The 25,667-nt window shown below is 54.7% G+C and overlaps 2 protein-coding genes across 4 annotated transcripts in view; both read left to right on the plus strand.

The window, feature by feature from the left end:
* Nucleotides 1-719: 719 nt before the first annotated feature.
* On the plus strand, nt 720-4,030 carry DAND5 (DAN domain BMP antagonist family member 5). Its single transcript, XM_066253318.1, has 2 exons — nt 720-1,046; nt 3,707-4,030. The coding sequence occupies exons 1-2, from the start codon at nt 720-722 to the stop codon at nt 3,950-3,952; spliced, it is 573 nt and encodes a 190-aa protein (XP_066109415.1). The 3' UTR covers nt 3,953-4,030.
* A 12,808-nt stretch (nt 4,031-16,838) lies between these two features.
* The window catches only part of NFIX (nuclear factor I X), a 98,015-nt gene continuing 89,186 nt past the window's right edge, over nt 16,839-25,667 (plus strand). For all 3 annotated transcript variants that reach the window (XM_066271986.1, XM_066271993.1, XM_066271994.1), the window contains exon 1: nt 16,839-17,188. In XM_066271986.1, the coding sequence (XP_066128083.1) occupies nt 17,162-17,188 (27 nt within the window). In that variant the 5' untranslated portion in view covers nt 16,839-17,161. The remainder of the gene's footprint in view (nt 17,189-25,667) is intronic.

Below are 25,667 nucleotides of genomic sequence, written 5' to 3' on the forward strand. Positions count from 1 at the left end.
AGGGGGGAGGGGGGAGAAGCATATGGGCACTTCTCCTGTGTGCCCCGGCTAGGTATTGAACCCGGGACTTCCACACACCAGACCGACACTCTACTGCTGAGCCAACCAGCCAGGGCCCATGGTATCATTTCAATGATTCCACACTCAAGCCGGCAACCTCATGCTCAAGCTGATGAGCTTATGCTCAAATTGGTAACCTCAGGGTTTGGAATCTGGGACATCAGTGCCCCAGGTTGATGCTGTATCCATTGTGCCACCACTGGTCAGGCAGGATTGTTATTGTCTCCATATTCCAGAAGAGGAAGCTGAGAACCAGAGTGCTTAAGAGACTTGACCAAGGTTGCACAGCCAGGAAGTTGCAATGCTGGGATTAACTGCAAATTTTGGTTTTGCTAAATGGATGAATGGGGCCCTAAAGCAAGTACAGAACCCTTAGGGACTCTAGCATTGTTCTCAAGTCCTTGTCTGTGGACTTGCCTTTTCTGGTCCCCCAGCCCACACACCAGCAGCCCTAGCCCCCAGGTCCCCTCCCAGGCTGGGGGGAGGGGTGGGAATCCAGCAGGTCTGGGTTTACTCTGGAGTTTGCAGAGGCACCTCCCAGGCTGCCCAGGTTGGGGGGCAGGCCATTAAAAGTGGGTCTGGTGGGTTCCAGACTCCACTCACCAGACAGCAAGGTCGACTGCCCAGGACCCTGAGCCCAGTCCCAGATGGACAAACAGATGTTCCTCTGCCAGCTGACCACTCTCCTGAGCCTCTTCAGTGGAGCCTGGCTACGCACAGGTTTGGGGAGGCCTGGACCCCAGGGCCTCCTACACCAGCACTGGGCTGCCACCAATCAGACCCGAACTCTGGGCCAAGGGGCCCTGGCCTCCCCCATGCCCTTCTCTGCCTTCAGCAGCTGGAGGGCCTTCTTGGACCTGCAGAAAACTGGGCATATGGGGACATACAAGCTGCAGCATGGGCAGGAGGTGGCTGCCACCATGTCTCTCCCACTGGGCCCTCAGGAAGTGGCCCAGGAGATGTGCAAGGCTGTGCCCTTCACTCAGGTGAGTATGTGGGTGGGGGAAGGAGAGGGCTGGGTCTCAGCATTGGCAGAGAACACGGGCTGTGCTGCCAGATTTGGAATCAAGTCCTGCATCCTTTACTTAACTGTTTCTGATTCTCAGTTTCCTCCTTTATTAAAATGGAGCTTGTCTCTCCCATTGTGGCCAAAGCACTTGCTCCTATCCTGTTCTCCCAGCTTCTGCTATCACTACCCTGTCCTCCAAGTCTATTTTTCCATTTAGTGGCCAGAGGACACCCGTGAGCAAGCTCCTGAGTCAGGTCATGTCCCTCCTTTGTTCAGAACCCTCCATGGCTCCCTCCTCACCCAGAGTAAAAGCCCAAGTTCTTCCCACGGTGACAAGGCCCTGCACCACCTGCTTGTCTCCTCCCTGCTTTCATTTCCTCCCATCTCCACCTTGTTCACTGTGCTCCTGCCATACCTGCCTCCTTACTTTCCCACAGACACGCCAATGTTATACACCACTGGCTGTTCCTTTGCCTCTAGCACCTCCCCGTGCTCTGACATTCTATGGCTCCTTTAGTTTTTACTCAAATGGTTTTATAAAAATGCAGCACCTCACCTGACCAGGTGGTGGCACAGTGGATAGAGTGTCAGACTGGGATGCGGAGGACCCAGGTTTGAGACCCCGAGGTCGCCAGTTTGAGTGCGGGCTCATCTGGTTTGAGCAGAGTTCACCAGCTTGGACCCAAGGTCGCTGGCTTGAGCAAGGGGTTACTCGGTCTGCTGAAGGCCCGCGGTCAAGGCACATATGAGAAAGCAATCAATGAACAACTAAGGTGTCGCAACAAAAAACTGATGATTGATGCTGCTCATCTCTCTCCGTTCCTGTCTGTCTGTCCCTATCTGTTTCTCTCTCTGACTCTCTGTCTCTGTAAAAAAAAAAAAAAAAATACAGCACCTCCCACCCCATTCTTCCCTTTTCTGCTTTATTTCTCACTGTAGTACACATCATCACCTAAAAAGTGAAATCAATTCTATAATTGCATTTATCATGTCTTCCTCAGTAGAATGTCTATTCCACCAGGGCAGGAATTTTTTTTTTCTTTCATTTTTCCGAAGCTGGAAACAGGGAGGCAGTCAGACAGACTCCCGCATGTGCCTGACTGGGATCCACCCGGCATGCCCACCAGAGGGCGATGCTCTGCCCATCTGGGGCGTCGCTCTGTTGCAACCAGAGCCATTCTAGCACCTGAGGCAGAGGCCACAGAGCCATCCTCAGCGCCCGGGCCATCTTTGCTCCAATGGAGCCTTGGCTGCTGGAGGGGAAGAGAGAAAAAGAGAGGAAGGAGAGGGGGAGGGGTGGAGAAGCAGATGGGCACTTCTCCTGTGTGCCCTGGCCGAGAATTGAACCCAGGACTCCTGCACGCCAGGCCGACACTCTACCGCTGAGCCAACCAGCCAGGGCTCAGGGCAGGAATTTTTATATATGTATATTATTCACTCTGTATTCCCATTCCTAGGCTGCAGAGTAGAGCCAAGCATACAGCAGGGGCAGCATCTGTTGAATGATGAACAATAGTAGTACCTGCCTCCTAAGCACTTTTGGGCCACCTGAATGAGAGAAAGATAGGCAGCACTCTTACAGTTGCATTCAGTTGGTGCGCCATAATGGCTGTAGGAAACCATACTGTGTCTTATTTATGGGCCAGGCTTTGGAGCCTGGTGTACGAGGGTCTGCCTTAATTGTTGATTTCTTTGTAACTCAGAGCAGAAGTGAGGGTGGCTGGGGCAGTGAGGGGAAGGGTAGCGGGGAGAGGGGCAGAGATGGGAGTGCAGGGTTTAAACAGAGAAGGGCCATGATTGAGGGTGAATTGATAGATCCAGTCAGTTGGAGGGGATCATAGAAGGAACTAACATTAAGCACTGACTGTGCCAGGTAATAGGCTAAAGGCTTTCTGTGTAACCCACCCAGGTTCCTGTAATGCTGCCCCTTTCTGCTGTTCCACAGCCCTTCTCTGTATTAATCTTCTCTGTTTTTTTTTTTTTTTTTTTTTTTTTGTATTTTTCTGAAGCTGGAAACGGGGAGAGACGGTCAGACAGACTCCCACATGCGCCTGACCGGGATCCACCCGGCACGCCCACCAGGGGCGAGGCTCTGCCCACCAGGGGGCGATGCTCTGCCCCTCCGGGGCGTCGCTCTGTCGTGACCAGAGCCACTCTAGCGCCTGGGGCAGAGGCCAAGGAGCCATCCCCAGCACCCGGGCCATCTTTGCTCCAATGGAGCCTTGGCTGCGGGAGGGGAAGAGAGAGACAGAGAGGAAGGAGGGGGGCGGGGTGGAGAAGCAAATGGGCGCTTCTCCTTTGTGCCCTGGCCGGGAATCGAACCCTGGTCCCCCGCACACCAGGCCGATGCTCTACCGCTGAGCCATCCGGCCAGGGCCTTAATCTTCTCTGTTGAATGGCCTAGGGCGGTTTCTTTTTTTCCATGGTTGAACTTCAGTGATTTCACAGGTGAGCAAACTGTGCCCAGTGAGGTTGAGCAACTTACCCCAAGTCACACAGCCAGCAGATGACAATCAGGATTTGAGCCCAAAGCATCCTTGCTTCTCTAGGTGAGGTATAAGTAGGTGGGTGATTATTCATATTACTCTGGTCTCAGCCTCCACTGCCCTTGACCTGTCTCCCTGCCTCTGGCCCCAGGTACTCTCCCGGCCGGGATGCACGGTCAAGCACCTCCGTAATCATCTCTGCTTTGGCCACTGCTCCTCACTCTACGTGCCTGGTGTGGATCCTGGCCCTCTTGTCCTCTGCAACAGCTGTGTGCCCGCTCGAAGGCGTTGGGTACCTGTGTTCCTGTGGTGTTGGGCGGGCAGCCCAGTCTCTCGTCGACGGTTGAAGACATCCACAGTGTTGGTTGAGAGGTGTCAGTGCAGTCCAAAGGCATGAGCTGAGCATCATGGACTGACACACAGACATCTGTACCTTGGAGAGATGTGGGAAGTCAAGCTGAGAAAGACGCCGACCTGGATTATGTACACTGGGTCAAAGAGACCAAAGAAAGCCATATGGGCCTCCCAAGTCCTCACCCTGCACCCTGGGACACCGGACATACCCCCGGCCATAGAGGTGGACCCACTCATAGAAACAGTACACACTTACTGAGCGCTCACTGTTGGCCAGGCCTCACTCTAAGCGTTTGACACATACTTACTTGTGTCATCCTCAGAGTTGTCCAATGACAGAGATATCACCCTGGTTTTTTTGTTTGTTTGTTTTGAGACAGTGACAGAGACAGAGAGAGACAGAGGGATAGATAGGGACAGACAGACAGGAAAGGAGAGAGATGAGAAGCATCAATACTTCGTTGCGGCACCTTAGTTGCTCATTGATTGCTTTCTCATATATGCCTTGACCATGGGGCTACATCAGACCGAGTGACCCCTTGCTCAAGCCAGCAACCTTGGGCTCAAGCTGGTGAGCCTTGCTCAAACCAAATGAGCATGCATTCAAGCTGGGGACCTTGGGGTTTTGAACCTGGGTCCTCCTCATCCCAGTCCAATGCTCTATCCACTGTGCCAGCACCTGGTCAGATGGTATCACCCTGTTTTATAGGGAAGGAAACTGAGGCCCATGAGGCAAAGCAACTCACTCAGTAGTACATGTCAGAGCCAGCATTTGAACCCAAGGCAATGTGGTGCTTGCTTTTAACCACCACGCTAGACCTCCTCTCACTGATGAGTTAAAGACACACTCCCAACTGCAGGGAGAACAGATGACCCCACCCCGACCAGGAGATCCTTGTCTAAGGATCCCAAGAAACCACGGCTGATAGGCAGATGTAGCTACTGGGGGAAACCTGGGCTCCCCAAGTAAGAGGCTGGGTCTAGGTGCTCCAGCTCCCCACCCCAGTCCTCAAACAGCCCCACGTCCGCGTGGCGTTCTGTAGGAACCATAAAGGTTGGACGAGTCCGATTGTGTGTATGTGTGTTTGTTTGTTCCTACAGCTGGAGTTCCCTGGGAGTGGGTGGCCCTGTGGAATGTAGGCATTGGAGTGCTCCCCCTGAGTCGGGTGCAGGGTCTGCAGCAGATGAGGGCAGCCTGGCTTTGGGTGTCTGGAACCAGGGCCTTAGCAGATGGGCCCGTCTGGCACAGACACAGGGACATGTGGCGCTGTCAGGGTTGCCTCCAAATGCTCCCTGGAGCGCAGGGTGGGGGTTGGCCGGGGGGCCCCCTCAGCCCTCTTCCTGCCTCAGGAAGGAAGGCTCCAGGTGAGGGGAGCAAGAGGAGGAGACCTGAGGAAACAAATGAGCCAGTCAGGCGTGGGAGCCCATGACCTCTGACCCCACAGGCCAGCACAGAGAAGTGGGAACAGGCCAGGTGGGCAGCTCCCAAGGCCCTGCTCCAAGGGCTTGGGATGGAGGGGGGGGGTCATGAGTGGCCCACGGAGGAGGGGTGTGCTCTCTCCCCTCCCTCCAGGGTCCTGTGCCAAACCTCAGGCAGCATCTGAGTGGGTAGCTCAGCCTTGGCACCACGGGTACCCCTCTCTCTGGCAGGCATATGAGACGCCTGCTTCTACTCCCTTTCAGCTGTGCCCACCTCCTGCCAGCTGGGGAGCCAGCTGGGAACCTTGGTGCCAGGGGGGCTGCCGGCATCCCTGCCCCCTCTTGGGCAGTGCCAACCGGCCCCCACCCCCACTTTCCAGGCCCATTAATGGGTGGGTAATGAGTGCTGGGGAAGCGGGGGAGGGGTGAGGATGCAGGTGCCACAGGCGCTGGCACAGGGGCTGCTAATCAGGTTTGCCAACGCCATCTGTCACCACGCGAGCATCTGGGGCTCAAGGTGACCCTGTCACCCTCAGTTACAATTATGAGTTTGGCATCTGTATTAAAGCCTGCCAGCCGGCTAGGAAGGGGAGGGCTAGGGTGGGCACAGGGGTGCATGACAAGCCCTGTCCTGGGGGTCTAGTTCCCAGGGGCTTTGTGGCTGCCAAGGCAGCTTCTCTCTGCTTAGGGGAGTTTGTGTATATTTGTGTGTGTGTGTGTGTGTGTGTATGTGCACCAGCCTGCACAATTTGGTGAGCATGTCTGAGTATTGGGCTGGGAGTCTGGGTGTTTGTGTGTTTCTGAGTGTGGTAGCTATGTGTCCAAGTTTGGTGGGATGTTTGAGGGTGGCAACAGCACTGAGATCGTGTGGGTACCTGGATGAGTGTGTGTATGTGTGCTAGGAGAGGAGTGAATTGTGGGTTCAGGGGTCTTTGGGTGATGGTGTGTGTAATGTGTGTGTGTGTGCGCCCATCTGAGAGTGTATGTGGTGCTGTCCCTCTGATGGTCACAGGGTATATGTTTGGGCATGTGGGTCTGTGTGTAAGATTCTGTTGAAGTATGTGTGTGCATGTGTGTAAACACATGGGGGCAGCAACTAGGAGAGGCTCTGTGTGGTCACTGCAGGGCTCCTTTCCTGACCCTTCAGATGGTTCCTGCCTCACCCATCCCTGCTGCCCTGCTCTAATCTGAGGATTTAGGAAAGGCAGGGGCTGGCTCTGAGGAGGGCTCTGGGGTCCAGGTTCTTGGATCTGGATTCTGAGCCTTCAATTCTAGATAACTCAGGACATGATCTATACTTTCGGATTCTGGGTACTTGGACCTGGATTTTATTTTATTTTTAAATTTTTAATTGATTTTAGAGAGAGAAAAAAGGAGAATGAAAAAGAAACATCAATTTTGTTGTTCCATTTATTTATGCATTCATTGGTTGATTATTTATTGTATGTGCCCTGACCAGGGATGGAACCCACAACTTGGGCATATCTAGACAATGCTCTAGTCTAACCAACTGAAATATCAGGGCTGGACCTGGATTTTATTTTATTATTTTATTTATTTTCCACAGAGACAGAAAGAGTCAGAGAAAGGGACAGACAGGGACAGACAGACAGAAAGGGAGAGAGATAGGAAGCATCAATTCTTTGTTGTGGCACCTTAGTTGATTGCTTTCTCATTGATTGCTTTCTCATTTGTGCCTTGACCGGGGGCCTACAGGAGAGCAAGTGACTCTTTGCTCAAGCCAGCGACCTTGAACTCAAGACAGCAACCTTGGGCTTCAAGCCAGCGACCACAGGCTCATGTCTATGATCTAACACTCAAGCGCTTAAGCCAGTGACCCTGCGCTCAAGCTGGTGAGCCTGCACTCAAGCTGGTGACCTTGAGGTTTTGAACCTGGGTCCTCCGCATCCCAGTCTGATGCTCTATCCACTGCATCACTGCCTGGTCAGGTTGGACCTGGATTTTTAGATTCTAGGTCCCCAGTTCTCAGATCTGGATTGTAGATCTTGGTATCTGGGAATCTAGGTTCAGATTCTGGGATCTGGATTCCAGGCACTGAATTCTGGCTTTCAAACCCTGGCTTCCGGTTTCTGGGTTCTGGATGTTGAGTCTAGTCCTGTCCTCTCTGCCCTTCTGTGTTGACCTCACACCCTGACCTGGTAGGTGCAGAGACCACACATGGCCACCAGGGGACACCCTTGGTCCAGATTTGGGCTCAGATGACTCAGAACTGGAGGAGTAGGGGACAACCCTGGCCTGGCTTGATCCAACCCTTTTTTTTGTTTGTTTTATTTTTTTTTTTCACATTTTTATTTATTCATTTTTTTTAGGGAGAGGAGACACAGAGAGAGAAAGAGACAGAGAGAGGAAAGAAAGAACAGAGGGAGGAGCAGGAAGCATCAACTCCCATATGTGCCTTGACCAGGCAAGCCTAGGTTTTCAAACCGGCGACCTCAGCGGTCCAGGTCGACACTTTTACTCATTGCGCCACCACAGGTCAGGCCCTGATCCAACCCTTTGAGGGGAAAGAGGTGAGGCTTCACTTCCCATCCTACCTCTTCCCATCTGGGCCGGTGACTGGTATCTGTCAAACACGGAGAACTGGGCCCAGCATCCCCACAGAGCCCCCAAGTTGAGTCTGGGGCCTGGGCGCCAAGTTGTTGGGTCAAAAGCAGAATGTAAAAAGCCCATGTGTCATGGGGCAGTGTCAATGAGTGTGTAGGTGTGACAGTGCACCATGTGTCTGGGGTGGCCACATATGGCAGTGTTCTGTGGTGTGTGAGCTCGTGCGGTGTGTGGCCATGTGACTGAGACCATGTGTCTGGCAGGGTCCTCTTGAGACACAGGGCCATATCTATAACTGTGTCACTCTGATGTGGGGTAGGAGTCCCTGTCATATGGGTGTGTCTGACTAACTGACCATGATTGTGTCACTGGGTGTTTGTGGGTGTATCTGTAGGTGTCACTGGATCCATGAGGGTGTCTTGGTGTGTCTGGGGCAGCGTCCTCAAGACTAGTTCGCTATGTTGCTGGTGTCTTGTCAGTGGATGTGTGAAGATGTGTAGGAAAAAGGTGTGCCCTCTAAGAATGTCAAACTGGGGGAGACATGTTTTCTAAAGGGGATTGGAGGAAGGACTGGGTGGGTGGGACCTGAGACCCTCAGAGCACTCATTCCATTCCCTTCCTGGTATCTCTGACCCTCCCTCTTGCTAGGTCTCCTCCTATTTCTTAGTGTCTCTGACTTTGTTTGGGGGTCCTGGTTCTTTGCCTAGTTCCGTTGCCAGGCACAGCACAGGGCACAGTGGGCTCCCTACTTGTTGGCTGGCTGGCTGTTCCTGCCCTGTCTCCCACCCCAGCCCTCATCTCAACCCTGGGCTCTGCCTCTCCTTGGTTCTGTCCCTGTGTCTGTCCCTCCTTATTGGTGCATTTCTCTCCATCTCGCAGATCTCTCCCATCCCTTGTCTCTTCCCGTCTCTGTCTCTCCGTCTTGGCTACTAAGTGTCTTTCTTCCCCCATATACAGCTGTCTCTCTCTCCCCATCTCTTGTCTCTCCTTTTCTTATCTCTCTCCATCTTTGTCTCTCCCCATCTCTGTCTCTTCCTATCTCTGCTGGCCCGAGTAGGTCCGGGTGGGTCTGGGACAGCCGGCCCGGGCGCCGGGCGCTGCAGCGAACAATGCCCTATTCACGCGGCACTCCGGCGCCATGGCAACGCGCCCGCCCCGCCCTCCCCGCCCTCCCCGCCCCGGCTGCGCGTGCCTAGAGGATACTATGGTTACGTCAGGCGCGTACCCGCCCCGTCCGTCGCTTCCCCGCGCGCTCTTGGAGGGGCCAGGCCGGCAGGGGGCGCCCGGCCGCAGCCTCTGCCCTGAGTCAGGAGGGGCATTCTTCAAGGGGCCTTCAGCCACTCATTACCTCAGTTTCTCCTTCTGTAAACCGTCAGGGGTGAGCAGAATGAGATCGGTGTGTGCGTGTGTGTGCGTGCGTGTGTGTGTGTGATGGTGGGTGAGTGAAGGTGCTCTTTAGGGTGGTTGTATGTGAGTACATTTGAGAGTCAGTGGGACTGTGTGTGAATTTGTGGGTCAGTGTTTGCATATGTGTGTGGGTGTTTTATGAAAAGTAGCTGGTTCTAGTTTAGGGGTGACTGTATTCCCATGTATTTGGAAATGTGTGTGTGTGTATTTTCATGCCAATGTGTAATGGTGTCTAATGGTGTCTGTAGTTTGGGTATGATGGTGTATGTGTTTTTGTGGTCATATGCCCTGGTGTTTGTGTGCTCCTGTGTTTGCATGCCTAGGGTTTGTGTTTGCATGGTTGAGGGCTGGGTGTAAGAGAGACAGAGAGAGATGGGGGGTATCTGTGGTTTGGGTGGGATTATGTATTTGTGATTGTGAGTTCATTTGACTGTGTGCCTGTGTTAGCATGCCTGGTGTGTGTGTGTGATGGTGGATGGCTGTGTTTTAGGGTGTGGTTGTAAGTTTTTGTAACTGTTGTTTGTGTGTCTGCAGGGGTTCCGTGTTCATAAACTCGTGTGTGCTTATGTGTGGGGCTGGGAGTTGGTTCTGGGGACTGCTGGGGCCTGGCTGAGCCCTCCTCACTTGAGGGCCTCCTGGCACAGAAGGGGGTGCCCAGCTGTCTGGGACCTCCAACTCCCCACAGGTTCAGGAGAGCCCCATATGATGAATATTCATGAAGTGGGGGCTGGCACCCACTGCTGACAGCTGCACATCCATTAGCCCCCCTCCCTGCTCTTCATGCAGCAGGGAAGGGGGTGACAGCATGGGCCTGTTCCTGTCTCTACAGCTAGGGGCTGAGGGTGTCTTAGTGACTATCATGGGGCCATGTTAGCATGCCTGACTGCCTGTTGGGACAGCTAAGGAGCTGTCTCAATGTTGTGACAGCCACTGGAGGGAATGCCTGTTGTGTGACAGGAAGTAGTTGTAATGGTGGTGTGGCTGTCACCCTTTGTTTCCTTATAGCTCTGTCCAGGGACTATGGGTGTTGTGTGGCAGTGTGAGATGTGTATCTGTCACCTGCAACAGTGATGGCCTAAGCCTGGGTCAGAGTATCTTTGAGCAGTTCTATAGTGAACCTTCTGGCTGGCTGCTCTGTGACACCATGGCTGTAAGGGTGTGTTGTGTTATTGGGTGACTGGTTTGGTTCAAACATTGATCTAGGGACAGCTGTGTGCCACACCATGGGGATGAAGTGATCATATCTGCTTCCCGTCTTGTGACTGAGTGGGGTGGTGACTCTGTATGGCCACATAGCTAGCACAGCTGTAGGGACACCAGCCAGAGAATATCTGTATGCCTCTGCTGGTCATTGTGACACTGATACAGTGTGAGGGTCAGCGTGTCAGACTAACTATGAAGATGTGTGAAACCATGTGGCTGAAGGTGTGACCAGAATCTTTGAGGGTGTGACAGTATTTCTGTGTGTAGCAGCATGGCTGATAGTATGACAGTGTCACTGGTTGAAGGTGTAAGTGTGGTTCTCTGTGTGGTTGAAGGTGTGACAGCATGGCTGTGTATGTATGACAGTGTGGTTGTGTGTGACACTGTGACTGAAGATGAGACAGGGTGGTTGTGTGCGTGGCTGTGTGACCAATAGTGAGACAATGACACTTGTGTGTGAAAGTGAGTGCGTGTGCTGACATGAGCCAAGAGGCTATGACTGCCTCTCCCCACCCCCAGGCTGCACAGGAGTCCAGCTACATTCTCATGCACAATGACACTGTCACATCTTCAGCCACACTGCCACATACAGCCAGGCTGTCATACTTTCATGCTGTAGTGAGGGGCCTTGTGGCATGGGACTGGCAGCTGCCCATCTTGGGGATGTACTGGGCCTTAGACAGGGAAACCTGGGGATTTAATACCAGCGGGGACAGGACCTTGCCCCTCTGTCTTCCCTGTGGAGCTTGGGTTTGGGAATTGGCCTCCCAATGTAGTGGGACGGGTTGGGGAGGGCTACTCTGGGCTGAGGGACTGCAGCCTGAGCCCTGGCATGTGGCTGGGTGGCCCCTGAGGCTTGGCTGGGGACATAGTGCAGCGAGCTCACCCTCAGCCGTCCTCTCTGGTGGCAGCTTACAGAGGCTCCATTCAGGAGCCAGGGCCAGGTTTCCAGGGTGGGTGGGGTGGGTCTCCTGCTCATTGCAAATGAAACATTTCCCCAGCTCCTTCCCTTTGACTCCAGACTAGCGCAGCCACCAGAGACCTTCCTACCCTCCTGTCCTCCATTCTAGCCAGGGTGTGCCTCTCGCATGTGAGAGTGTGTACCTGTGGGAGCTTGTGTGCAGCTGTGAGCTGGCCTGTGTGTCCCCATTTGTTGTTTGGGAATGCTTGCATGAATGTCATGTGACCAATTGTCTGTGTGTGACTATGACCATGAGTGATCTTATGTGTCCATGTGTATGTATATTGTCTGTATAACTTTACATGACTTTGTGCCACATCTATGGATGATTTTGAGAGCATCTATGTGACCCAATGTGTTTGTACTGTGAGATTTTGTGTCCCTATGTGACTGTGTGACCTTGTGTGTATCTGTTTAACTAGTCTCAGTGTGTGATTCTGGGAGTCCATGTAAATTGTGTCTGGGTGTGTCTTTGCAAATCAGTGTATATCTGAGTCTCTATGGGGGGCCTATGTGATGGTGAGGGTCTTAGTATGTGACTGTGTGCTATCATTGGTGTCACTCTATGGGTAACCCTGGGAAGGTCTGTGCAGCTTTTTGTGTGTGTGCGCGTGCTATTCTGGAATTATGTGTGATGGCATCTTTGTGTGATCCTGTGTCTGTGCGTGATTAGGACATTTTATATACCCCCCCCCCCCGCAGGGAAGGAGGAGGATCTGTATGTGAGTCTGAGTACAACTGTGTGTCTTTGTGATTTTGTGTGTGTGTGACAAGGTCTGGGGTGGCCAGATGGGTGTGCCTTGGGAGTGGGGACTGACTGCTCTGGCTCAGATTCCATTAGGGGCTCCCAGCCTGGAGTTGGGGCAGTGAGAATGAGGCTAGGACCCCAGACTTAGGGCAGAGACCATGCCCACCAGTCTGGTCAGGGGAGGCATTGGGCCTTCTTGTGGAGTGGGGATCCCCAGTCTTGCCAGGAAGGTCCTAGAACAACCATCTTTCCGTCACCAACCCCACTCTGGCAGTTCCCACAGCCTGGCTCTTCACTTAACCTGTGTGCCAGATGTTTGCCACCTTTCCCGAGATGCCTGACCCCCAACTTCAGTGGCCAGGACATGGCCACCAGAGCCCAGATGTTTCAGCGTCCCCATCCCCCCCCCCGCATCCTGGCTAGGTAGTGCTATAGACCTAGCTCTCACTCTTCCTTCGTCCTCCTCTCCCTACACACCTGCATTGGAAGAACACACCTGCTGCCAGCCGCAGCCAGGTGGGTAGCCCTGCATGGAGGAATGTGGTAGATTCCAGCTATGGTATCCCAGCTGTGCCCAGCACCCTGGAAATGCCCCTCCCGCATGATTTCTCAAGGGCCAGGTGTGCTCTAAGACCTGGGCTCTGGGGGGGGGGAGTTGGGGGCATGTGTATCCTCCAGAGCAGCCCCCTGCCTCCCCATAAAAATTCTCCCCAATGGCAGCTGTGGAGGGGGGAGCAAAACATATGTGTGTGTGGGGTGTTGTGGTTATAGAGGGGGGTCTGAGTGTATGGAGAAAATTCTAAGTGCAGATATGTGTGTGAACATGGGCAACTGTTTTGTGTGAATATGGGTGGGTGTGGTATAAGTGTGTGAGGAAGTGTGTGTGTGTGCATACAGGGAGGGTGTTGTGGTGTGAAGCTATATGTAAAAGAAAGGATAGGTGTGTATGAATAGAAGGATAATTGTCCTGTATGTATGTATGAATGATGTATGTGTTTGTGTGTGTGTGTCTGAATAGAAGGATAGGTGTTGTATTTGTGTCTGGATGTTGTGTGTATGATCTTAAGGAAGAATGAGTGTTGTGTGTGTTTCTGTCTGTGTGAATAGAAGATGAAAATCTTGGGTGTGTATGGATGCTGTCTATGTGTGTCTGTCTGACTGTGTGTGAGAGAAAGGATGGGTGTCCTGTGTGTATGTGTGTGTGTGTGTGAATGGAAGGACCGGTGTCATGTGTGTCTATGAATACAAGGTTGAATATTGTGGTATGAGTGTGTATGTGAATGAGTGAAGGATTGTGTGTGTGTGCAAGTGCAAGTGTGGTGTGAGTGTGTGTGAAGTGGGAATGTGAGAGGGTTCAAGCAGAGCCCAGGTTTGGAACCAGATGCAGGATTGGGAGAGTGACAAAGGGGTGGGCAGGCCCCAGCCCCAGGGTCTGGCACAGCTGGTGGAGAGGGCTGGGAGGACAGGCAGGCAGGTGAAGCAAGGACTGGGCCCAAGGTGGGAGGCTTCAGATCCACATGCCCCCTTTGTAGCTGTCTGCAGAGAGCCAAGGAGGGTCCATCTGGCTTGTGATCCCCCAACTACCTCGAAGTCTTAGACACTCCAAACCCCTCCACCATTTCTCCCCCCCCCAGACTTTTCCCACTGCTCCTGCCTCAAGTGTCCCCTTTACACAGACCCCATCACCATCCCAAACCTACAGGCCCATACTACTCCAGTGTCCCCTTTACACAGACCCCATCACCATCCCAAATCTATCTCTCTGCTTCTTCCCTTAGCCATCCAAGGTCCCCTTTGGGCTCTCGAAACCCCTTCTGGGCCCACTTATCCCCAGCATCTTCCGCTAGACATTCCAGCCTCTCTTGGGCCTCTTCAAAGGTCCCCAGACCCTTTTATACCCATCCCCCACCTTTTCCCTCTCCCTTCGGGTCTGCCGCCTTGCCCCTGTCCTGAGACATCCAGGTCCTCAACCCTTCTTAATCCTCAGATCCCTTTCCTGTCCCCTTCCCTCAGCCTCTGACAGTCTCTAGTCCCCTCCCTACACCCCTCCCGCATCGTCCATGCAACCCCGCCCCTTTCCCCAAGGCGCCCCTCTCCAACTCCTCCCCTTTGCCCCTCCCCCTTGCCCTCCTCCTGCATCGGCGCAGCAGCAGCGGTGGCCCTGAAACTTTAAACGGTGTTAAAAGTTTCTGTTTACGAGAAGCCCTTGAATTTTTAAGGACGTATCGATTCCCTCCGCCAAGGCCTTGCATCAGCGGCGCAGGCGGGAGGCCGGGTTGGACCGCGGGATCCCGGGAAAGAGTCCCCCAAGCACGCAGAATGACAGACACACACTACCCAAACATATCCTCAGGCACACAGAGACCCCCTTCCTGACACACGCGCTTGCACACATTCTTAGTCACACACATCGACACAGCCTGTAGAATGCGGACAACATCCTTTTCAAAGACACAGAGCCCCTCCCTCCCTGACACACACGCACCTGTGCACACAGAGATCCTCATCACTGCCTCAGACTCACAGGGATCACCCACAGAGAGAAACACTTCCAGTGACCCATGGACACTTTCTGCCACACAGTCCCTGAATGCATACAGACACACTGGGACCCTCACACACTTAACTTGTCCCTTTGGCCACATACACTCCCAGACACACAGAGAGACCACATCCCTGCCACACATACACAGGTTTGTCGTGCACACTGCCAATTTTGGATAGAAAGACCCTGAGAGCTGATGCACACATATCAGCTTGAAACATACATGCTCATCCAGGTGCCCCATCACCAGTACTTCCTTTCAAACCCAGACCCTGTCTACACTCCCACTAGAATATTGGCCTTCCAGGGGCAGGTCTTTTGTCTTAGTCTCCACTATGACCCCAATGCTTGGCACAGGGCCTGGCAGATGCTCACTCTCTCTGACTCACAGACACCTCCCAGGCACACAGCCAGACCCACATCACCACTACACAGCATTGGTCCACACAAAGAGACTCTTGGATGTCCACTGACTGGCTTTTCCCCCAGAGGACACCCAGACAGACCCACCTATATACCTGAGGACACAACTACAGCCACCCTGCTTCAATGATCTCATGTGACTAGGAGCACTCCCCCTCAGGGATATTTTTACACACACACACACACACACATGTATGCACCCACACACACCTGGGCACCAACACCCCTCTGACAGACAATGCAAAGCTAAGCATTGCCACAGCTTCTTGGCCCAGGAGGGCAAGAAGGTGCTGGCTGCACCTGGCAGCAGGAGGGAGCTTTGTCTCAGCAGGAGTTGCCTGGGGGCTGTGGCACCACATCCCCGCCCACCATGGGGGTCACCCAAGGGCTCTCCCTGCCCCCATGCCAGGGCCCCCAGCACCATCTCTCCTTCAGGTCCTTTCTGCTCTGAAAATGGGGGTATAGGTGCCTGCCTGAAGGATTGGAGCCTCACCAAGGGTGTATGTGCATGTGCTGGAGGCCTACATGCCCTTTTCTATCCGTGTGGGTTGGCTGTGCAGCCCCTGCTAGATCTGTGTATGTCCATGATCAGAGCAAAGTATGAGTGTGTGTACCACGTGTGTGTGGGAGGAGACTGGGTACATATGTGTGGCGCCTGTGTGCATGGCTGGGTGATTCTTTGAAGGGCATTGACTGTTGACTGGGTATCGAGTGTTGGTCAGTGTGTCCCAAGCCCAGGGTATATCTAGGCATCAGGTGTGTGGTGTATGTGTATTGTTGTGACTGCCAATGTCATTTTGTATCAGTGACACCTTGCATCTTTGCATTAGGGTCAGTGAATTCCTGGTGTTGTTTGGCATGTATATCCAGGTGTCTGATAGTGTGTATGATGGCATGTTAATGCATCTTCTCTTTATTACTGTCATTCTATGTGCCTGGGTGTGTCCTCTGTATTGCCACAACTACCAAGATATTTTGGTGTAGCTTTGTCTTTGTGTTGTGTGTGTCCATGTGTAAGAGCTGAATGTCTGGAGCATGTCAAGGTATGATGTGTGATCATGTCTGTGTCAGTGTGTCTGCGTGAATCTGTACACGCAGGCCCTGATGTGTGTAGGTCTCAGTGTGTGTTTGTGTGAGGCCCATGTTGGCGTGTATCTGTCTGTATCTGTGTGTCTAAACATGGTTCCTTATTGAAATTTGTGTGTGCTGGTATAATCATGTGATGGGAGGGCCTATGTGCATGTCAGTGTGTGGGTCATGAGTAAGTTTCCTAATCTTGGTGTGTGTGGGTGTGAGTGCGTGTGTGCATTGTGTGCCTGGGCATGTGTCCATGCTGTGTGTGCGTAGGTATCTGCGTGTGCTTTGTTGTCGGAACATGAAACGTGTGGCAATGCGTTCTGTACGTGACATGTGTGGTGGGGTCCGAGCCCCGCTGTGTGTCAACGTTGGAACGCAGACCAACACGTGTCGGGGTGGCCGTGACTGTGTGTGCCCCCGCGCGCTCGCGCGCGTGTGTATGTGTGTGTGTGTGTGTGTGTGTGCGCGCGCGCTCGCGCGCGCGCGCCGGCCGCCGCTCCCCGCCTGCCCGCCCCTCCCCGCGCCCCTCCTCCCGCCCGCCCGCTCCCTCTCCCCGGAGTGCGCCGCTTCCAAACTTTGTCTAAACTTTCACTTTCACAGCGCGGCGGCGGCGGTGGCGGCGGCGGGCGAGGGTGGCCGGCCGAGCGGCGGCGGCATGGAGTAGACGCGCGGCGGCGGCAGCGGCGGCAGTGAACGCGAGAGGCAGCGGCGAGCGCGGCGGCGGCGGCGGCGGCCCCGGAGCCGGCGGGGCCGAGCCTGCAAGCGGCAAGCGCGGGGCTGCGGGTCGGGCGGGCGCCGCGCGGCGGAGGCCGGAGGAGCCGAGCCGGAGCCCGAGCGCGGCCGCCGCCTGCCGGGCCTCCCCTCGCCGCGGCCGGCCGCCGCGCTTTCGCCCCGGCGCCCAGCTATGTACTCCCCGTACTGCCTCACCCAGGTACCGGCCGCCGCCCCGCGCGACCGGGGAGGGAAGCGGGCGCAGGAGGCCGGCCGACGGCGCGGGCGGGCGGGCAAAGGGGGCGCGCGGCGGCCGGGGGAGTGAGCCTGCGGGCGGCCGAGGGGTGCAAGCCGCGCTGCGGGGAGTCCAGGCATGCGTGCGGGCGCCACCGTGCGCGTGCGAACCTGGCCACTGGCAGACCCCTATTGGGGTCTTGGGGGGTAACCGACTGCGTGCGTGGCGATGCCCCGGAGCGGGAGTGCGTGTGAATGTGTATGTGCGTACGCGCGCTTGGCTGGGGTTCGCTGGGCAACGGGACTCCCGCCGACCTGTGGGCCACTGGCGGCACCCGAACAGCGTGGCTTCTGGCAGGGTTTGCGAGGGTGAAAGAGTGGCAAGGGGTGGTCCGGAGGGCGCAGAGCGTTGACTGGGTTCGGTGGCGCTCCCAGGGGCAGGCGCAGCGTTTCCCTAGGGTGGCAGCGGCCGGCGTGCGTGGCAGCGGCGCCTGTGTGCGGCTGGGGTGCTCGGGACGGGCCGAGAGGCCCGGGCGTCTCCCCAAAGTCTTTGTTCAGGCCTCACATGGGAGCGGGGCTAAGAAAATGGCGGGGCTCCCAAATTTCGGAGGGGCAAGGGAGGGAAGAGGAGGAGAGGGAGGTATGGGCCTGCTGCCAGCCGGGGCCGCGCCTCTCCACCGACCCTGGACGTCGCCGCGGGCCCCCCTCTAAACTTTCCTCGGCGCAAACTTTTCGGCCCCGGCTTCCCGGGCTGTCGCCCGGTGGACCAGTAGGGCCAAGAGAATACCGTCCCGACGCTTAGAGGCGGGAGGACAGGAGGCAGCGGTGGACGCCAACGACAGTGCTGCGACCACGCCGTCGGGCCAACCGCGAGCAAAACAGCGCCGACCTTGGCGCGCTGCAGAGTGCGTCCCGCCTCCAGCGAAGTTCCCTGAGCGGCGGTCTGCGGAGGCAAAGGCTCTCGGGATGCCTGCCCTGCTACCCCACCCTCCCCAGGCAGTGGCCCCAGGCTCGGAGAAGGCACAGGAGCTGACCAGAGTCCCGCAGCGGCCTTGGCATCTCTGCCTACAGGGCCAGGCCTGGGTTGGCAACACATTCTGCAGAGGGGACACCTAAGGACTACCCAGCAGTGCCTACCAGCAGTACCTGCGTGTGTGGGGAATCTCTAGGCCAGGCTTGGTGTCTTAATTGTCCCTTCTGCCAGTCTGAGCTTTGCCAGCAGTGTGCTCACAACTGGGAGTGGGAGTCCACTGAATATGGCTGCTATGTGGGCTTGGTGTGTGGCAAGGGGCAAGAGGGCACGTCTGGGATGAGTGTCAGCCGTAGTCATACCACTCTTGTATCAACAGATAATGTGTGTGTGTGTGTGTGTGCGCGCGCGCACATGCGCGTGTGTATGTGTGTGAGTTGATCTTGGGGTCTGCATGTGGTTCCTGTGGGTTGGCCATGGGCATGCCTGTGTGGCATGGATGTGGGGGAGGCAGTGAGCTAGTGGATCACCCCACCTTGGACTTTCACACCACGGTCCTGCCCACGTAACTGGGTCTGAGCTGTGGCTGCCTTTGGGGCTGTGGTTGGAAGGCCTGTATGTCTGGTGTTTAGGACTTAGTGAAACCAAGACCCCATGCCCAAGCAGCCCCTTGCCCACCCACTGCCAGCCCAGCTCTCTGGCCTGCCTCCTGAAGCTTGGGTGAGATTCTGGGCCCTCATATTTCATAGTAGCCTGGTAAAAAAATGCTAGCTGATCTACTGTGACAAGACTAGGAAGGGGCTAGGGTGGTCCCTAGACTCAGAGTGAGGTCCAGGGCGTGACTCTGTGACACCCAGAAGGAGCGAGGGCTCTGCTCTATCACAGGCCTAGACTGTGAGTGTGCCAAGATGGCTGGGGGGCACAACAGTCACAGTCTGGACAGGTGGCTGCTGTCCGCTGGTCAGCAGAGTCTGCCCCTCCGAGAGCTACATCTCTTGGATCCAAAGTTTTTGTTTTTACAAAATTTTCTGCTTCCACACTCCATCTCTCTCTCCCTCCTTCCTAGTCTCTGTCTTTCTATATCTTTGTCCCTGTCTCTTTCTGTCTCTTTCTGATTCTGGCCTCATCTCTGCTCCCTCCTACCCCCACAACTCGGACTTTTCTCTCTCTCTCTCTGGCTTCCATTTCTCACTCTCCTTCTCTCCATTTTCTTTTTTTTTTCCAAACCAGAATTGGCTTCGATTTTAAAGTCAATAAATGATTGAGCAGGAACGAGCTTGGAGCAGCGGGGCCCTGCCGGGGAAAAGCACTGTGGACGAGGGGGAAGGGTGAGGGGGAAATCTCCTGGAAAAAGCATCAATCGAAATACAGGGCAGCTGGGCAGGGCACTTGCTGGAGCTGCTAGAGCCCATTACATCCGCAGACCTGAGTCCTCAGAGGAGGGGGGCAGATAGTTGGGACTGCCCCTCCAAATAAACCAAGACACACACCAGAATGTAGACCCATACATATAGCGCCACTACCACCAAGATGGGGATGTAAATGACATACTCACATTGATGTCCAGACACTCGACCATTAGCAAACCTATGAACACAGGAGACAATGGACCTGTGTTTCCTCTCCATTCAACACACACACATAAACACATATACATCCTTCAAAATGGGATGTATATATCTATGTCGGCTCATAGACATACGGCAACACCTCCCAGACACACAGATACAGGGTGACTCAAGTGTGTCTTTGCCCCCACACTTACATAGACTCAAGGACGGACAGATGGATGGACGGACATACACCTTTTCACAATGCTGTTGGCTCACTCAGGTGTGTGTGTACACATACGTGCGCATAGCCTCAAACATGCACATTCATCGACACTCCCTGTAATGTAGCTACATGAGCAACAGAATGTTTATGTACCCTTGTTTCTGTGAAGCCACACACACAGTCATTCCAGGAAAGGGGAAGAGGCTGGGGTCTTCCTGATGTTCCTCCTCAGCTCTCTCCCTGGGTTACTGTGGCCACTTCTTTGTCCCCGTGAAGCTGTTGCTCCTTGTGCCACACTCACATAGAGTCTCCTTTTTATGGTACATTTTCTCCCTGGCTCTGGTCCTGCCTGCTTCATGCCCGTGGCTGGGGTGGGAGATGTGTGCAGCATGAGATGGGATGGGTAGACCACTCTTGGACCTGGGTTGGGCTCTATGAGATGTTTTGAGGCTTAGCCAAGCTCAAAGAAGCCAAAGGCTCTGCTGGGTTAATGCAGGGGGCAGGGTGTTCCCCTCTTCCTGGGAGCTGAAGCCAGGGGTCCTGGCCCAGATAGGAATGTCTTGTGTAGCCTCAAGAGCTCCCAGATGGAAGGTGTGGGAGCAGAGGTTGAGAACTGGGCTTTACCATAAGACAGTACAGGGGTTGACCTCCAGCTCTGTATCTTCTAATTCCTATGAACTGAAGCGCAAGAATTTCCTGGTCTGTAAACTGGACAATAATAGTGCCTACCTTTGGCTGTGACTAGGCAGGCATGTAGCATATACTCAAGGAACAGAAGGACTTGTGGTCATTTAGTTACCATCATTAGATCACCCCCAGGCCTTCCAAACTGAGAGAAGGCTGCTTCAGTGGGATGGAAGGCAGGGTTGAACACCTCTAAACAGAAATCCAAGTGAACTACCTGGAGAAGGAAGCAAGAGAAGAGTTTGGAAGGAGGGAGGCCAGCTCATGGACTAGAAGTTTTCCCTTGGGTAGGTATGCCAAGCAAAGGGCAGCAGGGGTTCAAGGCAGGGATGGTGGGGAGTGGGGGAGCAGGAAGAAAGAGACAGGCCTATGGGAACCAGATGCATTTCTTGGGGGCTCTGGTTGCCTTTTTTCCTTTCCCTAATCTTGTCCCTGATTGTACCCCATCTCACTATGGGTCTGGTTTCTGGGGCCTTGTGCTACAGTGTGCAGGAGTGTGTATGCACACAAATGCGAAAGGGACAAAGAGCCTGGAGATGAGGGTGGGTCCTGCTGGTGGATTCAGGGACATCTATATGGCTCCAGAACTGTTTATGCCTCTGCATCTCAGCCTTGTCACCTGGGTACTCCATGGGGACAGGATGCGTTTGTGGGGACACTCTGCGAGCACTTGTCACAATTCAGTGGCTGTCATGGCTGTGTGCAGGAGTGGGCATGAAGTCGTGGCTGCAGCAAAAACCTCTGATGCCGTTTGACCACTGGCTTTCACATCCAAACCACTGGGAGCCCAGCCTTTTCTCTGCATTGTCCCTACCCGCTGCTCCTGCTCCAAGGGTGGGAAGAATTTGGGGTCTTGCACTCTCCTCCAGCTGGACCAAGGGAAGAGAGGGCCCGGATGTCTGTGCTGCCCTCCCACAGTGCTGAGGGGCTCCAGCTGGGTGGGGGAACAGAGGTATCTTTACTTCCCTGCCCCCAAAGCTCTGGATATGGAGGTGAAGAGACCAGGGCGCTGACTATGAGTGGTTACCTGGGTTCTTCCAGAGCTGAGTGTGTTCATCGGTGTCTTGCTCCTCAGAGCCACCATTTTCTCATGGATGGCCGTGTGGTTGAGCATGTCTGTGTACGTTCCTTTTCAAGTGTCCCTGTGTTTATCACGGGGTGCTGCCTGTCTAAGGGTCACCCCAAGCTTTATCTCTGTGTATTTGGGTGACAAGGGTTGTGTATCACTGTGTTTGTCAGGTGCCTGATGTGGTCTTTGTGTCATGGTGCTACTGTGGTGTGTTCCTGTACAACTCATTATATCCTCTGGGTGTCTGACCATCATGGGAAGGGGTATATCCATGTGCCTTACCATGCATATTGACCTGTCTGGGTCGACCTGTGTGGCATATGTGTTGATGTATGTGCCTATAAGTAATGCCCCCATGACACTGTGCATCCTGGACTTGTCCCCATGATCATCGATATGTGTCTCACCACACATGTCCTCTCCCTGGCCTCTCTCAGCCTCGGCATGGTGTAAAATGCCCACTGTGGCGGCCAGACCAGCGGCTGGGAGCATGCTGGCCTTTCCATGGCTTCCCATGAGGTTGGGCGGCCGTGGTGGCCCTGCTGTGGGCCCCACCCGTGCCCCTGGCCTGGCATGGACAGAAGCCCGTTGTGTGGTGAGGTGCGGGTGTGTGTTTGGGCCGCCCACAGGCCTCCCTCTGTCTGCCCGGCATGCATTGATCTTGGCTTCTGCCCGTGTCCGTCCTGGCCTGGCCAGCTGGGGAGTCCGGCTGTCCCTATGGGCCTGAGCCCACCACCCCCAGAGCCAGGCCTGCCTGGGGTCTCACACTCCAGGCTGTCTCTCCAGCGCTCCGAGAGCATAGATTTGGAAACTGAGGCCCCCCCTCTTTCCCCCTCTCTCTTTCCTCCCTCTCTCTTTCCTCCCTCTCTCCTCCCCTCCTCCCACTCCCTCTCTCCTTCTCTCCCTCTCTCTCCTCCTGCCAAACGCGTCTTGGCTCTGTCTGAATATCTCTCCTCCTCGATTTTTGGCTCCAGCTCTGGGCGCGTTCACTAAAAGAAGAAGGGCTAGCTCCCCCTCTCCCTGCCCCTCCTTGCTGTCTCCCCCCCTTCTGAAGAGCCCCTCTGAGGGCGGGAGTGGTTGTGTGCAGGGACCTGGGCCCCCCCAAGTGGGCTTGGCCAAGAGGGTACAGGCCTAGTGGGAGAGGGAAACTGGCGGGGGGACTAGGCCTGGCAGCCTGAGGGTGCAGCGGCCAGGGTGACTGTGCTGCCTGGCTGGGCAGGCAGGCAGGTGGGTGGGGAGGGGTCGGGGGCATGGAGCTGGGGTGTCTGGCTTCTGGTGGTGCTGGCAGGCCTCTGTGAGGCGCAGCTGTGCCCAGAACTCCGAGCTGCGTTTGCCACCACTACCAATGTGGCTGCGCCAGCGGGGGAGGGGGAGGCAGGTGGCGGGCACTGCGGCTCTCCGTAGCCAATCAGAAGCCAAGGTTGCACTGGGGAGCTCTCCCCCCACTGGGCTTCACCCTGAAGGGAGCCAGAGGTGGTGGCCAGCAGCGGTTACGGGCAGTATCATGGCCACTACCGAGGACCCTGCCTCCTTGGCTGACAGTTTGGTGCCAGCCTTCCTGGCACAGATTGGGCAAAGGGCGGGGGTCAGTCCCCACCTGAATCAGAGAGAGCCAAGCCAGAGGCAGCTCAGAGGCACACCCCACTTCCTTGGCCTCAGGAGGCAGCAGGAGCTGGGGGTAGGGGCCAAATCATTCAGGAGGGTCTGTCCAAATACGGGCTTTGGTTAAATCACCTTGTGGGTTTATTTCAGGTCCATCTTATACTGAGTTGTACTCTGTCACTGGCACACAAGGGCACAAAGAACCACGGTGTCACACACAGACACAGCATACCCTCGGCCAGCATACCTCTCCACTGGGCACACACAGACACATGTGTCTCCACACAAAGATGCTTGTCTTCACACACAGGCACCTAGAGACACCCGCTGCACCCGAACACATTGCTGCAGGAGCACACTTGTGGGCGCAGACCTGCAGGCATTCGTGGTTACACAATAACGTTGTGAGACACACAGTAGAGACATACGCCACTGCCAAACACACAGGAATGCACAGACCCGCCAACACTCAGTGAGAAGCTCACGGCATGAACGTGCAGTAATGCTGTCAGACCCCAGAAGCATGCCAGGGTGCCGACCCACCCCACCCCATCAGACACCAGAGCCGTGTGTGCAGGCACACAGAAACTCCAAGGCATTCAATGAAACACACACAGTTGGCAGTATCTGGAAACATTTCTAGTTGTCACACTTGGACAGGGGTTTGCCCACTGGCACCCTGTGGGTAGAGGCCAGGGATGCTGCCCAACACCCTGTAGTGCACAGGATGCCCCACCACAGAGAATGATCCAGCCCCAAGAGTCAGCAGTGCCAAAGTGGAGAAAGTCAGCCCAATATAGTCATATAGATAGTAACACAAGAGTACAGCTAACTCCTGACACTCATCTTACATATGCACAGAAGGCCAGCTGACACAGTGTCTCACACAGTCATGGTCACCAGGACCCAGATATTGTCAAATGCAGTTTCCCACCCCACACCCCAGGTCCAGGCACAAATGATGTGGCATGTACACAGCTCTATGTTGCCCCAGCATACAGGGACGAGGGTCACACCCACACACACATTCATACCTGGGCCACACCTGACCTTGCTTGGGAATGGTGCCTAAGAGATGAGACCTGCCCTCCTCACATGTCCCCTCTGCCTGCTGGCTCCCTCGCTATCTCTGAGCAGCAGATTCAACCACCCCATCTCTCTTGATGGAATTTGAAGCTCTGAATCTTTATGCTGGTTTGTCAAAGCCTGGGAGGCCACATGCCACCCTTCTTAGGACACTGCTGGCGTAATGGGCTCAGTGGTAGGCCCAGTGGCTGAGGTCCCCACTCTTACTATCCTGCTTCTGGCAGCCTTTGGAACAGTCTGGGGTGGAGGCGAGACTAACTTCTGAGACTCTTGTCCTGCATAGGACGGTCTCACTAATTCTGGCCTCTGACTCCTCATTTCTGACTCTGGAGAAAGAGTGAAGAAAGACAGCTGGCAGAATCATACAGGGAGAAAAGCCTTTCGTAGGATAATCACAACATGATCATTTATCCTAAAACTTAGAATGATGGTTAAAGTGTGCTGTTTGCTTGCTGTGCCACCCTCTGTGCTAATAGCCCTCCCATCTTCTCTCCCTGAGGCGCGTGTGGCAGGGGTTAGCTGTGCCCGTGTGTGTGTGACTGTATGTCTGACAGTATAATAGGATAGGGTTTCTTCACTTTGGCACTGTTGACATTTGGGACATTTGCACATTATTAGGAGTGGGACCTCTGAGCCCACTTCCTGGGTTTGAAACCTGGCTTTGCCTCTCTCTAGCTGTGTGACCTTGGGCAAGTCATCACTCACCCTTTCTGGGCCTTAGTTTATTCTCCCAAGTTTCTGGTAAGAATTAGAGAAGTGTTTGATGTGAAGTAAAGTGCTTGATTTTATAGATGAAAAATAGAGAAGAGGCATGCAGTGCCAGGATCAAGGGCTAAGAAGTAGTGAATCCTGCGTCTCTTCTCCAATCACCACCATCCTAATTCCTACCAATGGGAAAGAATCACAGCTTACTCTCTGGCCTTTACCAAATTTGGGAGTGGCCCTAGATGCCCCTATGTACCCATTTGAAGCTTGCCCCAGCTTCAGCCCTTGAAACCTCCTTACCACTCTGAACTTCAGATCTTCTTCCATCCAGGACTCAAAATGATGGTGGTTGGTCATCTTATCCCCTCTGCACCCCCACTGGCCAGGCTTGCCCTCACCCCAGCAGGACCCAACACCCTCTCCCACACCTTGCCGGGCACCCAGCCAGAGCCTGTGTACTGGGGGTGCAGCCGGGGGCCTGTGCATTCCTTCAGCAAATATTTACCAAGCACCTCCTAGGTGCCAGGCTCTGTTCTGGGCCCTGGGGGCTCGGCAGGGAGCAAAATCAGCTGA

This window comes from Saccopteryx bilineata, chromosome 1 (genome assembly GCF_036850765.1).
Source record: "Saccopteryx bilineata isolate mSacBil1 chromosome 1, mSacBil1_pri_phased_curated, whole genome shotgun sequence".
Lineage (NCBI taxonomy): Eukaryota > Metazoa > Chordata > Mammalia > Chiroptera > Emballonuridae > Saccopteryx > Saccopteryx bilineata.

Excerpts from the sequence above, each read along its gene's own strand:
- DAND5 (XM_066253318.1), top strand. The coding sequence starts at position 720 with ATGTTCCTCTGCCAGCTGACCACTCTCCTGAGCCTCTTCAGTGGAGCC. Across the intron at positions 1,047-3,706 it reads AGGCTGTGCCCTTCACTCAG|GTACTCTCCCGGCCGGGATG; the intron begins GTGAGTATGTGG and ends CTCTGGCCCCAG.